General features: G+C 32.3%; 1 protein-coding gene across 1 annotated transcript in view; it reads left to right on the top strand.

Annotated features, from left to right (window-relative positions):
* The first annotated feature begins 3,630 nt into the window (after positions 1 to 3,630).
* The window catches only part of LOC147068853 (glutamate receptor ionotropic, kainate 1-like), a 46,188-nt gene continuing 33,909 nt past the window's right edge, over positions 3,631 to 15,909 (top strand). Inside the window, exons 1-2 of the mRNA XM_085951386.1 lie at positions 3,631 to 3,993; positions 13,690 to 13,833. Of these exons, the coding sequence (XP_085807512.1) occupies positions 3,888 to 3,993; positions 13,690 to 13,833 (250 nt within the window). The 5' untranslated portion in view covers positions 3,631 to 3,887. The remainder of the gene's footprint in view (positions 3,994 to 13,689; positions 13,834 to 15,909) is intronic.

Below are 15,909 nucleotides of genomic sequence, written 5' to 3'. Positions count from 1 at the left end.
ACGGAACGTATATTATGAACCAATCAAATCAAACGTCAACACGAACGTATTGGTAGCTGAATCATTCCGTGAAACTGCTATTCAATAGTGGCAATTGCTCACTCATTCATCTACAAGCTCGTTGGTGTAATTAGGTCTTAACACGGAGAAGTAAAATAAAAATCATTACATGAATCTTACGTATTTGTAGTAGACGGCACACGCCAGTCACAACCAATGTATTTACGCTAGAAAGCTTCCAACCCTACGCCATAATATTAAGGGCTCACGGAAAATTGACAAAAGACTAAAAACAATTTTAATTCATGCATTTTTTTTTAAATTTATTTGTAAACGTTATTTCTGCCTTATTCAGGAATAGATAAGAATAGAGAAGATATTCAGGAAAAAAATACACCGGTTTAACCCATGTGATTGACTCGATTTATTCACATTTAAAAACATAAATTCCAATAAAGTGGATATTACACAGTACAAATTATAAGGCCGACGGTCGTGATTATGTATGAAGCCATCAGACGATGTGTGGTGGCTCTAATGCAGTGACTTTCAATCGAGATTCTTCGAAACGCTAGGGCTCTGCACACACTTACAGGAAACATAGCTATAACTTAATAGTAAAACAGGTTTAACCTGACCTATTTTTAAACAATAAGGTATTTTTGGGTTTAAAGTAAAATCGAGAATACTAATTGTCAGTAACGAAGGTTCTCTCCTACTTTTTTTTCCTTTCGACCATGTCTGATCCTAATAGGATCATATGGTCCCCCACAGAGTGGAGGTTTGTGTTAACATATTTTATTAATTACGAGAAATGGATGTCAGCCACTTGCTCAACCCATTAGGTCAATACTCTGACTCATACACAAATTGAAAAACAATATGTGTACTTGCCAGACACAGGATTCGAACCTGGGACCCTCGACACTATAGACCGGCGCTTAAGCCACGCTCCTACTACGCACTGTTAATTTTATTTCTGTCAAATTGTTTAAAATCTGCAGAACATTACAGTTACAATACAAAAATGATGTATTACTATTTGTTTAGTGAGTGTTCATTAAAATACCTGCGGCCCTAATACAACATTTCCTTTAAAACTTCATTATTATTATTATTATCTTATAAAAATAGTTAATAGGAAATGGTATTTTTGACTAAATAAATGGCTACTAAACGGCACTTTGCATCGGTATATCACTCTCTACTGCTTTACATGTATAGTTCATAATTTTCTTGTCTTGACCTTAATATTTATCGGCCAGGTTGGGGTTCTTTGAGTTTCTATAAAAAGTTTCGCTTAATAAAAAAGGTTGGAAATCACTGCTCTTACGGATGAGAAAACCTCTCGTCAGAGTGTTATAGTATGCGAGGGACAAACAATGGGAACGTGATCAAACTACATCGCTTTGCTATGATCAACGAAGGTTCCGACAATAAACTAATGTGAGTAAACAAAACACATGGTTGTTGTTGTTCTTGTTCTTGTTCTTTGACGTGTTCATGTCTGGTTCATGCGAGTACAACCGAGAGCAGATATGAAACCTTTCAGTATATGAAAGTGATGCTTTTATAATAAGTTCATTAAAAGTACTGTAGGTACACACACAAGTTAACAACATCATAAATACAGAAATTCAGCTAGACTCGCCCGTCTCAGAAAAAATATTAAACAAAGCGTCTGTGGTCTTGTTAGCCCAATTAGCTCAATTATTGATAAAAGAGGGCTGAAGATCTAGTGAGTACAAGTAATCACATCATAATAATATCTAATGGCCTAATAGGTTGAGCAAGTGGCTGACCTCCATTTCTCGTAAAAAACAAAATCTGTTAATACAAACCTCTACTCTGTGGAGGCCCATAATATGATCCTATTAGGATCGGACATGGTCGAAAGAAAGGAAAGAAACGAATATTATCATGTCTCCAACCAATAATTTATTGTATCTTGTGACTGGTTCTAAACTTCTTAAATCACCCAAAAACTATCAGGTTTTATATAAAACCATTTATTAACATTATGTTAAGAGAAACTAAAAAAGAAATAGGCGATTTGGGAAGGGTAATTTTCTAAAACCTTCATCTTATCTTCTTCGTATTACGTACTCTCCGGGTCTTTTCGGATGTTACTGTATTAACAATCCATTACAATTCCTTAGAAGCCGGCTTGAGAGAGGGTCGATTGTTTGGGCCCCGTATCAGTTGAAATACGACCGTATGGTGTAGCGAGTTCTAAAGAAATTTTTGAGACTCCTTTATTTGAGGTTATATGGATAGTATCTGTGGCTTTATCCAACTAGCTTTCTCTTACAAACTGTAGTTTAAATGCTAGAAGATATCAGTATTTGGCCTCGTATTTTTTCGACTTGTACGTAGTGTAAATAACTCTGCCATTCTTGGTGTTATTGACTGCAGTTGTTTGTTTTCCTAAGGTACATAACTAACCTGCCATTTGTGATGCCAATTGGGAGGGCAATAACTCTGTTTAACCAAATCGCTTCGGATGTTAATATTATATTCCATCTGCGTGAGGATGAGTATTTATAGGTGGGCTTTGTTTTATGAATTCTTTAAATAGGGTCCACTTAGCTTATTCAGTGTGCTTCCATGCTTTATAATTTATAATTTTTGTACCTTTTAATTTACTTTTCATACCGTTTTTTGTGATACTGCATATTATATTTATTTCTTCTTTACACTGTTTTAATACTATTTCTTTGTTTTTAAATGTCATGTGAACATCTTATAATTTAATAATAAAATAAAAACATTAAAATAATAATTGATTTACTTGATTTTATGTATATTATGTACAAATATGTGGTTAAGCTGTTTTTGTTATATACATACCTCGCTCAGACGATCATAATAATATTATTATGGAACAACAGTATTTAAACTTGTGGCATGCAAAAGATGTCAGCGCAGTAGGCGAAAAACGGTGTTTACGACACTTCATAATTTATTTATTTTTTACCACGAGTCCGACAAGTTTCATATTAAATTTAAATACGTAATTATAGGGAAAGTGGTTATTAAATTTTCCAAGAGACGGAGCGATACTTTTGGCGATTTCATGAACCGGTGCTGCGTTCCGGTGCGCCTCTGTCCATTTTGAGCGCTGGCTGACATGTGTGTCGCAGGTTCACCGATATGGCCGATCCTCCCTTACTATGTAGCGTTGCTACAAAACCAATCTACGCGCTGCAGGTCTCACATACCGGGAAGCGCATGACTTGGAGATAGACTGAGGGAAGTGGTGCGACCTTGTGCTTGTCTTACACGCTTACACTGGTGTGTGTAATGGTGAAGTAAGTAAGTTTATAAGTTATAACCGAATAAACGGATCGAGAGATAGACACTTAAATGTTATTATTAGTATAGAGTTGACTCATGAATGTTTAAATTAATTGTCTTAAACCATTTTGACTTGATAATCTTGAGATAATATGGTAAATTCGTAATAATACATTTATTATCATACTTTTAAAATAATGATAATATTATTCAAATAACAAATTCTACGTAAATTTAAACAGAAGTATACATATTGTATATCTCACATGATGACATAACATCCGATAAAAGAGGTCAAATTATTTAAGAGCTAAATTAAAACATTCATTAAACAACGCATAATATGGTCATTAGTAAACTGTATGGTGTTTGTTATTCTCGTTTTGGCATTTTTACACCACATGTAATAATTAGTCGTGGCTACCAGTTATGTGATAATTGCCAACGTTATAGCTTGAGTATTATTTTATGCCAATAGTTTAAAAATCACAGTGTTATATTTTGCCAAAAATTGTAATCGGTGCTCGTGCTGTGTAACAATTTGTGTAAATTAATACTTTTATGTCATCCGAATATTTATCACTTCTATAATGAAGTTAAGTGTTTTCAAAGACTTGCCAATGATGCTAGTAGTATTGATTTTGTTTATGGTTTATTTTGTAGTGCACGCAGATTCTAAGAAACAAGTTAAAATTGGTAAGTATATTGAATATTATATTAAATTAATACGCATATAAGATTAAACTAAGTTATAACTGGCAATTAATTAAAAACCAAAAGAAGTTTTATCCATTATCATATTTTTAGGTATAAGTATAGGATACTTTGATGGGTTTTGAATTTAAATTCTAATCGATTAACTTCCAGCACTATTATACGCACTGACCAGAGGCAAATACATACTGACACAGGATACAGCAATTTCTTATTTATATGGTAAATTAAAACAATACAATTCCCTGAAATATTACAATTATAAAATATTATGTAGAAGATCAAGTAGAAAAACAAGTGATGAAAATTTGCTTGATTTGTTATATTGCAAAAAAGCTTTTAGCTTCTAAAACTAATAAAATTATAGTTAAAGAATATAACAACAAAATTATGTATATTTAATTATAAGAATTTTACATTCTTATAGTCTCTGTAATGCAGTGGCGAAGGGTGGAGATAGTCTATTTAGATCCGACCTAAAGTGCACACTAAACTATGCCTGTCACACATATTTGTTTTCGTTGAACTATAGATAGTGTTTGATAGTTTTTAAAATTTAATTAAACTATGCCTAATCTAAGTCATAGTAGATAATTAATAGTTAAAAAATATTTGTTTATCTTTAAGATATTTAAAATTATGCCATTAAATATATATTTATATAGTGAATAATAGTTTTTATCGTTTATGGTTTGGTTTAGAGTTAGACTGAGCTAATTAATTTAAAAAAACTAGCCAATACCCAACACCGTCTATCTATAATATATTATATTCTTAATTCAACGAAAATTCAAACAAATAAGTATGACTGAAAATGTGTGCACTATTTTTGTCAGATTGCCCATAGCATACCTTAACTCAGTGGTTTCCAAACTTTATGTTACTATGCCTCCATTTTTAAAAAATCTAATCTTGGCGCCTCCCCCCCCCCCTCCCCCCTCCCTTTATTTCATTAAATAATACTGACACCTTCTTAAATAGTCAACAATGTATACATACAAAAATGAAAAAAAAAATATAAATAATTACAAGATAAAAAGAACTTTGTAAGTATATACAACGTTTTTAAATTTTCTGTTGACTCATATAAACTTGACTTGACTAGCTTAAACGATCAAAAAAATTGTACTTGATAGAAATAATACTGAGATGTTATTTTGACGTCATTCATATTTTTTTTTTTTTTTAGAATTATTAATAACCATGTCCTTGCTTTTTCGTACAAGGTGGTTTGTTAGTAATTTTGAACAATCACAAACACCCAGGCTTTGAGACAAACACATGAATATTGTGTGTCCTGATCGGGAATCGAGCCCAAGAACTCTCGGGTGGAAGGCAAGCGCCTTACGCACTGCACCACGAGAGCCGCCAACGTCATTCATATTGATTTCCATAGTAACGCACGTATATATTAATAATTTAGTTGCTAGGACCCCAGACCCCTAGCAACCAATAATAGTGGATTGGATTACGGATTTCTTCCAAAATAACTTTTCATACAAAACAGAATTAACAATCAATTCTACTTAAAGATAGCTGAAAGTATTAAAAAAATGCATTGGCATCGTGTTCTGATATATTCTAAAAGTTTCAAATGTTTAGCTAGTCGGAAAGTTAGTTAAAAATCGATTTCAAGATTTGTACTGGATAAACAATCACCGAACAAATAAGAATACGACCTAATAAAAACGTTGTAACAAAATAAACAAGGTTTTGCTACTTTTTTTAAAAAATATATTTCATGTGACGAATGTGCTTGTTTATTAGCACAATCCGTTTCAACAGTATTCAATCCAAATTCATCATCGTTCATTGCCAAATAGATTCTATTATGGGCCCCACATCTTGAAGCGGGCCCCCAGATCAAGACCTTTCAACCACATATTTAACAGCTCTAAAACCAAGCAGCGCCGCAGGTGACTTTTTTACTATTAATAAAATAATGTGAAAAATGCATTAGCAAACTAACCAAGAACTTAGGAAATAGATTTTTATATCTGGCGTAGAAATCATTTAAAAGTGGAGACATGGCAAACTTATTTTTTTTGTAATTTTGATTTCCAAAGCTCCAATTTTTTATGAATGTCTTCCCTTTGTCTTTTAAAATCAGTGAATGGACTAGTGGTCCTTGCATTAATTTATTCAGTCAGCTTTTTTTTAAATTTCAACAAAATAGACAAGTTTAACAACGAAATTATCGTTCCTAAACAAATTTGCCTCAAATTTCAACATTATGATTTGACCTTTTTATCTCATTTTTTCGCGAGATAGCCAGCGCGCTTCACAATAGTATAGAAGTGAGGTATTATAAAATTAGTCTCCATATTTTCAGACAGGTTTGCAAAAAACCTTTTATATGACTGTTTTTTGTGTAGTTTATAACTAGCAGCCGTTTTATAAATTATGCATTTGCAAACTGCAAACCTGTGGCTACCTTAATTGTGTTAAACTTTTCGCGGCTCCCTTTGCAACACTCCGCGCCTCCCAGTTTGGAAATCGCTGCCTTAACTATTATGGTTAGGTTTGGGCAGGTTTTAATTGAAAAACTAACCAGCACCATCTGCAAAGTATACCTATTCCTAGTTAAATGAAATCAAAATAACTTGACAAAGTGCTGTGTGCATTAGTTATGTCGAATTTTAACAGCCTCTCTCTCCACACTCTCTCCACACCTCTCCACATCTCCACACCTCTGTATTGTGTATATTCTCAGTATTGAATATTCAAGAAAACAACTCGGAAACAATATGTAATGGATGCAACTATTGCATGGTCAATTGTCAAGATTTAAATTGTATTATAAACAAAAGCAATAAGCACAAAATCATAATAGATATAAATATAGGTTATACGTACATTAGATATAGTCAATCCACTGTCATTTACTTTTTTTGTGTTTGTAAGAAATAAAAAGGCTTTTTTATTTTTATTTATTATAAACAAAAGCAAAGCTTTTGTAAAAGTGTATAGAGATTTTAATACCAATTTACTTGACTGTGCCTCTGAAACCATTGTTTTTAATTTGTTTGGGTGGCAGAAATATTATTCAAGTGAAGACCTACAAGGTATTAGAATATTAGGCTACACCTACACAATACTTATAGCAATATAAATATTTATTGGCTATAGACTCTTAAAGTAGTATATTTTATCACAATGTCTGTAGTTGGGTGTAGAAATAGATATGAACATCCAATGCCAGAAAATTTTATGCCTTTCAAATCTTCTCACGATGTTTGGCTTCCCCATATTATGACAGCCTACTTCAGGGAAAATCAATTCTCACTATATATCACATTATATATTATATAATTGGTTTTTGTTGTATTCAAATTGATTTTAACATCTTAATTATATACAATGTATAATCAGAGACACCTAGTAACGGACTTAGAAGATATGACGCAATCAATTAATATAATTAACTATTTCTTGTATTCAACAAATAATTCATAAGATTTTAGAATGTACCATTCTAATTATTGAACATACATAATTTTGCCAACACAGAACTTATTTTTTTCTATTCACTATATTTTCTTATGAGTGTTTTCAAAATTATTTAGATAATATGTTCAAATAACATAAGTTACGAAAAATATCGTTGATGCAACATAACTAAAATAAATTTGATTTTCTTTATAAAACAAAGATTATAATCTCTTTTAGCGGTTGTAAATTGGGTATTTGGTATTAATAATTATTTTAGACTATGAAAATAATAATCATTATTGTTATTGTTGATATTAAATTATAATCTGTGTATTTTACGATGCCAAAATCGGCGACCTAGTTTGAGTGAGAAAACATAATATATTATTCCTATTATAATGCTTTAGTGGAAGTGCAAAAAAACGTACGACTCCTGCATGGTACACCTATATTATTATAGTTATCATTTATTTATATTTTCTAGTACTAAACGGCTGTGGATACAAATACCCACATTTCATATAAGTGAAATAATCTTTTTTAAAGTTATTTCGTAAAAAAATGTTAGTATTATAAGTATGTATTGTGTAGGTAGTATAACATTTAGAATTTTAGGACTTTAAGAATTTGTATGCACCCGTCAATTACATGACGTGTGATCGCAGCCATGACTTATTTTGGGTGAAAGCTGTTTCCTAATGTCAGGCTCACTAGGCACCGATAGCGAGGGCTGTGCGGCTGGTCAATGCACTCCCTAGATATGTAGACATTTTTAGCGATGCAATATGTGTTTTTTTTTAATTCTATTTTATTTTATTTATTATTTATTTATTAAAAAAAGACACATTGAACACATAACATATTATTAATTCAAGACGTTTTAGAAGAAAAAGTACAGGTAAATCAACTTAGTAAATAAAAAAACAAAGCATAAAATAATTTTATAGAACAGAAATAAAATTAAAAAAACAACAATAATTCAAGAAAAATACAAATTAAATAATAAAATAGAATTTTAAAAACTAAATACATAATGCATCGCTAAAAATGTCTACATATCCAGGGAGTGCATTGACCAGCCGCACAGCCCTCGCTATTGGTGCCTGATGAGCTTGACATGAGGAAACAGCTTACACCAAAAATAGGTCATGACTGCGACCACGCATGTAATTGACGGGTGCATAAAAATTCAAATTTTCCAGAATATCAGGATTGTAAACTATACCACGTGAGAGCAGGGGAAAATCCTTTAAGAGCAAAAGTAACCTACGAGCTTCAAGAGAATGAAAGACGAGCGTATCTCGAAGAAAATTAGTCGGAAAATACTCTGTCAAAGGGAAAATAATTATATACATTAAAATAAAGGTGTCGAAGAATTTTTTTCTGAACACACTCTGAAACAAGCAGTCATTACCAAGGCTATGGATTATTATAAGAAAACATATTTTTTAAGTGTTATAACAACATCTTCAAAAGCACTTGTCTTTCTGCTAAAAAAATACAATGGTCTTTTTGCTATCCTTTTTTGTATCATTCAATTTAACACATCTGAAAAGAGAGTACTTTCGCCATCCTGTATAGTACTTTTCTTATCCGCCAGTTTACGATATCATTACGGTTTATGTATTTTCTTGGAAATGTAGTGAATAAGGCTCCGTTTATCGCCCAGCGTGCTGTCTCAATGCGCCTCTGTTCAAATTTCAAACCAATAACCCTACATCTATATGCACACTCCCACCTCGATTGGCTTTGCTTTACGCTGTTTGTGTACTAACAAGACTACGAGGAAAACCTGTTGTAAAACATTGTATTTAGATTCACTATGGACATAATATTATATTATTTTGAAAATCCTTAGACATATAATATATACATACGTACATACATAATTTGGAAACACCTCTAAACTCTATTAGAAAAAAAAATGAAAAACGCCAGACAGGAAATAAACATCAAATTCCGGCCAATGTACTTTAGCCAATTAAGTCACCTGCGTCCTACCTAATTATAACGAAATTAATAATTATTGGTCATGAACTTGATTCACTTAAAAAATATTGCAAATATTAGCGACTAACTTTTATGGTTTGAATCAAGGTACTTACCCTTGATTATTAGTCAGTGTAAGAGATCTCTTCAAATTTTTGTGTTATTGTATTTGCACAAATGATTTAATATTTTATTATCCAATGGATAATTCAAAAGATTTAAGAATATATCATTATCTATTGAACAAACATAATTTGGAAACATTTCAAAAACATACATATTAGAAAAAATCTAGGAAAAAATATGACATCGTACAAGATTAATGTATAATAAATGAATAGGACTATTTTCTAAAAGATATATTTATATGTTTTAGTTACATTTACAATATTTGACCCAGTCGCCCGGATTGTAATGGAGTGGGTCTAAGACATTTAATTAATATTATGTTTCTGAAGTAGTTTCAATTTATGTATATTCAATGAAGAATGTTAATATATTGTTAAATTTAATGCATAATAATAATTGAGAATTAAATGAATATTAAATTAGGTAAGTAATTCAAAAAGAGAACCTGACAAAGGATTTTAGTTAGTTATGTTAATCAGAATTACTTATTATTAACGGAATTAGAAATGATATGAAACATCTCGGATGCATACTGTTTATTAAATTTCAGCTTAGATAGTATTTAACCAAATCTGGTCACCTGGATTGCGATTGACTTGGGTTCAAATATAATAGCATTATTTATGATTTATTACGTTATAATCAGGGCTCGAAATAGACCGGAACGCACCGGAGCGCCGTTCCTGTTCGTGAAATTCTAAAAGATACCGTTCCGGCTCTTGGCTTCTTTGAAAATTGCGTTCCGTTTCGTGTTATTGAGATAATATTGCATGTAGGTATGTAGTTTTTAAAGCTGTAAGAACTGATTCGTGGGAAAAAAATTGTTTAGCTATTAAACCTCAACATTGGACTAGACCAGTGCTTCCCAAAGTATCGCGTTAATAATACTGCCATCTAGGGGTCACTGGGGCGATCCAAGGGGGCGGCAGTTGTCTCGGAACCAATAAGGCTGTGTTGAATATAAATAAGAGGGAGGTGAAAGCAAAAAGAAAGCACAAAAACAAGTTTAAAAACTCGTATATTTTTCAGGTGTTGTGTAGTATATTTTACAAGCAAGCATGGTTCAAATCATTTGCTAAAAAAGTCGGCTAAAAATAACTAATCGCAGTGATTTAAAAATGCTGCTGACAAAAATAGAGCCGAAATTGTATCAATTGTCAGCAGTGTAACTTAATCCATTAATTTGTACTCCATTAAATTATTATGTTTTGTTTTCTTCATTTTCAGTGTTCAGTGATTGATTTGAAATAATAATTTATGACCTTAGTATCACAGCGTCTTATTTAAAGCCGGCTACCCGTTAAGTAGAACTAACCTAACAAGAGTAATGCCAATTGGGATCGCAATAACTATCAATTAAAAATGACTTCGAATATAAACATATTCTGCTTACGTGAGAATGTTCGGGTGGACGTTATTTTATAGGTTTTGAAGATAGGATCTAGATAGAAGATAGGATCTAGTTCACTCATGTGTTTCCATGTTTTTTTTTATATTGTAAACACTTATCTTTATGTCATGTTGTGAACGTTTTGAATTTGTTATTTGTCATATTCATTCATCGTCATCATCATCAGGGGCGCAACAACCCCGTGTGGGTCCTGGCCTCCTCCAACAGCTCCCTCCACCTGTCCCTATCCAGTGTGACCGCTTTCCAATTTGGTACCCCCAGAATACGGCAGTCACTGGCAGCTCCATCCAACCAACGAATCTTTGGCCTCCCTCTTCTTCTACGTTTTATTGGATTGCTGGACATCACTCTCTTTGCCGGTTCATTATCATTCATACGGTGCACATGACCTAGCCATCGCAGTGAACTGCGCTGCAATCTTCGTACAGCCCGTAGAGCTCAGCATTATATCTTCTCCTCCAAACGAGTTTTTATTGGCCTGCCAGATTGACCAATGTAGCATAGACAGTAATACCTAATTATAAGTGTACAAATTCATAATATTGCTGGAACGAATAAGAAAATGTATTCTGTCTCTATCTATACACGTATAGTATTTAAGCAAAGGCAAACGGCCTATCTGAATAGTCTTGATAATGGTGTTACAACCGAAATAGCTATCGACATACTTTTTAAAAACCTGTAGAATTTAATAATAATTATATTTTCATTTCTTGAACTATTTATTAGTATCATATTCGATTTAGATGTCAGTCTAAATTCAGGTTTGTTTATCTTGCGTGTAATAATAAAATAAAATAAAAATAAAATAAATGAAATACAATGTGATACGCTTGCCTATTTTGGTAGATGTCACATACATTTCTCATATCTGTCATGATTTGGTGACAGCGCAACCTCTATGTTAGTTGGGTTAATAATAATTAACAGTTACATCTCTGCATCTGTCCTCTTACGGAAAACGTAGTAGGGTAAAATAATTAATATTCTTAAAAACCCTCCACCTGATGACAATTATTGTTTCCTTATATACTGAAACTGCAATGCTAAAAACCCGTTATTTTACACCATTAAAGTTTCCACGCCAACTACAGTTGAATCAGATATTACTAAAATAATAGTCTTGTCTAAACGAAAATCTGGTATATCTCGAAAGCTTATGTGTCATTTTAAATTTACTCTACGTAAGGTTTAATAAAACTCCTCTCATAAAATTGTTTTTGCGGGAGCATTTGTGTTGAAAAGCATTTCATAATATCGAGGTCTAGCGAGTTGCGGCTTCAACAGGCAGCTACATTGTAAAATATCGCATGCACTTTTCCTCCGATCATTTCCCAGGGGGCAGATTTTTCTCGAGCCTTCGCCCACCAGCACCAGATAGCGCGCTGAAAACTTACAAAGAAAATCTCGCCTGCGTCGCTCGCTCTTCGTTCAACTATCTACCCTTTTCTTTCTCAAATGCATTGTTCAAATACTCTTGCTGTAAGAAAATCTTTGTATGTACACATTAAACGTAGATTTATTTTTATGATTTCTAGAAATGGTCTGCATTAAAGGTTGCAGTAACAGTGTATTTGAGTAGTACTTGTCAGTTAGTGCAAATAATGGAAACAATGGAAATACTTAACATCAATCTATTTTTATATCATGTCCGATCCTTAGAAGATCATATGGGCCTCCACAAATTGGAGGTTGTAACAAGTATTTGTTTTGCTTGGATAGAACTAAGAAAAGGGTTAACTGACAACCTGAGCTGTGATACTGCGCTCAATGAAATTATCCAAGTTTACTTTGAAAATCAGTCGTCGATTCACGCAACTTATAGAAGTTATTCACAAAATTGCGTTCAGTAATGAGGCTCATTTTTGGCAAAATTTCAGCACGAGTGAAACCAATCCAGAAAAGACATTACAGATTCAATTACATCCACAAAAATGCACTGTTTGGTGCGGTTTATACGCTGGTGGCATCATCAGATCTTATTTCTTCAAAAATGAGGTCGGAGTTCGCATTACGTCCAATGGAGATCATTACCGGACCATGAGCAAACAACATTTTTATCCGGATGACGCAATATGGTTTCAAATATTATGAGAGTATCATTACTTTTCTTTCACAACCCGATTAAAATAAACGATTCCTCCATTTTTTTTAATAATATGCTGTCTTTCACTCTTTCTTACACATATTTTTGTATACATTGTTCATATTTTTTTTTCTCGTGCGTGACAGATAATTTAAGATAAGTAATAAATAAAGAATAAAAACCAGACGATTACTGCTTTTATATATTTGATATTTCGATGTAAACATTTTGTTAGTTGTTGCGGGGCTCTAAAATAACTTATAAATATTGGATAAACAAACAAATATTTTAAATTTACTAAATACCTACCTAATATTCGGTAAATAGGTATAATATCTATACTTTAAATTAATCATATTGTATTCATTCGATTTCTATTATGAAAACAAGTGTCTCGAAACATTGCGATGTTTATATCTAGTGAGTAGTATTATCATTCACACCAAAATCTTATTATCGACTTGCACGTGCATCGGGAAATAATAGAAACGCAACAATAATTATTCTACAAAATGCGCGCAGACCATGTGCCTCCCATAACAGAAACGAATCTAAAGACAATAGGAATACTCGATTTCCCTGCCATCAGATTAAATTTAAAGGTGAGTGATTGTGTATTTGATGCTTTCAGGTGGCATATTCCACGACAATGACCCTGCGTCCCAGATGGCATTCCGGTACGCCGTAAAGAGGAACAACCTTCGCAGCGGGATAGAGTTTGTACCACTAATCCGCACTGTTTCTTCCATCGACAGCTACAAAGCAGAAAAACTTGGTATAACATTAATATTATATTTTTAAAATAAGTATAATGAACAGTGGTGTGCGGTAATTTTTTCGAGTAGGGATGGCGTCGGAAAATGTTTACTATTTGCTTAGAGTTTGTAGTTAATTGAATCATGCCGAGCAGCTAATAATTTTGTTTAGTGCAGAATGGTAGCTTTGATATTATATTATTCTAAAAAATATAATATTTATATCCAATATTCAATGTGAAAAAGCTGGTGTGACAGTCTCAATCAATGTGTAATATAGAGTCATGAAAACAATTATATTTTTTAAATAAAATGTATTCTGGAATTGCGCAATAAATATCAACATACTAATAACAACAATAGCGTCCCGGTACAAGTCAATGCATGGCAGACCTTGTCAACAACACAGTCATAAGATGTACCGCGTTACGTCGCAAACGTTCATAATCTTTAATATTCAACTCAAATAAATGGATATATAAATATGTTGCAACGCTGGATAATTATTATGTATGGCGAGTAAAATGTGCGTGTGCTCCATCCAGGGACCTATCATGCAGTGTTGCCAAGTCAAAATTTAAAATTTCAGTAGATTTTGACAAAAAATTCAGTAGATTTCATAAAATATCAGTAGATTTTGGAAAATGTAGTATATTAGATATAATTTAAGACTAATAAGGATAAAAATAATTAATAATATTAATTTATTGTAAACAATGATGATATTAATGGGTAAAATAGCGCTCTTGGGTAGAGTTACAATGCTTTCTTCGTCAATTTATAAGTGTAACACATTAAAAAGGATCGTGCGTAAATCATTTCAAGTTTATTATTAAAATAATCATCAGTAAACTTACAATTATGGAGAAACACAAATATCAGTAGATTTCTTGAATTTCGAAAAAAATCAAAAATTCAGTAGGATATTGGCAAAAAATATCAGTAGATCTACTGAAATTTCAGTAGACATGGCAACACTGCAGTAGCATGGACTGTCTTGACTCTTGAGCCTGGATGCTATATTATATTTTACCTTAGACTATAGATACATATTTTACGAATAATTCTGGGGATGCCCTGTATCTGCAAACCGCATGCTACTGATAATGAACCATCATTATTGAGATTAACAATCTCGTAAAATCGTACAGTACCTAAGTAAGTAACCAAAAAAGACGTCATGAGTAGGTAATCATTGTTCTTTTTTATTTATGGACCATTAATTGTGTATTGCCAAATCACCAAATACAAAATTGTCTATTGCAATGGCATCTCGATCTTTTCGACAGTATGACAAAAAAATCATTTCGGGTTGAACCCATAGTAGTGATTTGAAGAAACGCTTCAAAAGGCGGCCCTCGGGGTCCAGTGCGTAAGGCGCTGGTTTTTCATCCATTGGCGCTGAGTTCGACTTGGAGAGGTCACAATAATGCCTGGGTGTTTGTGATCGTATATTACTACAGTACTGTTAAACTTCTAACTTTGTTGGGCCTCGTGGCCTATTGTTGCATTAAAAAGAATATAAATATATGAATATAATAATATAATATACCTAATAATTATGTATTAATTAAAACTTATGAGAATTTTTTCGTGAAATTGTATTAAGTACATATAGAAAACTCCACATATAAAAACACTCTAATTAACACACATTAATTATTTACCAATATATCATCATAAAGATACATCTAAATAGGTAATCGTAGATTTCGTTTTAAAAATATATATGTTTATTTAGCACATAAACAAGCAATTTAAATAATTACTATTCTACTTGTCATCCCGATGATAGATAAAATAAACTACTGCTACCATTTTTATAGGAAAGAGCAACGTTGAATTAATTTTTTGCTATCATCGCCACACAGTTTCAACAGACTATCGTATTTCAAAAACAGTATTCGTTGTGTTATTAAAAAAATGTTGACTCACTGCATTTCATTTCATTTCCATGTGAAATAATTTACATAGCATCTGTCCCGGTGGAAATGTCCTGTTTATTTTAACTATAATGGTGAAATTTATTTAATGTGATTATTCATTTTTATTACTAGCATAATACTTTTTTGAATGTTTTGCTTCAATACATGAAA

This window comes from Rhyacophila brunnea, unplaced genomic scaffold (genome assembly GCF_057557595.1).
Source record: "Rhyacophila brunnea isolate RB1 unplaced genomic scaffold, BYU_Rbru_1.0 scaffold_24, whole genome shotgun sequence".
Classification (NCBI taxonomy): domain Eukaryota; kingdom Metazoa; phylum Arthropoda; class Insecta; order Trichoptera; family Rhyacophilidae; genus Rhyacophila; species Rhyacophila brunnea.
This window is presented reverse-complemented; position numbering and strand designations above follow the sequence as displayed.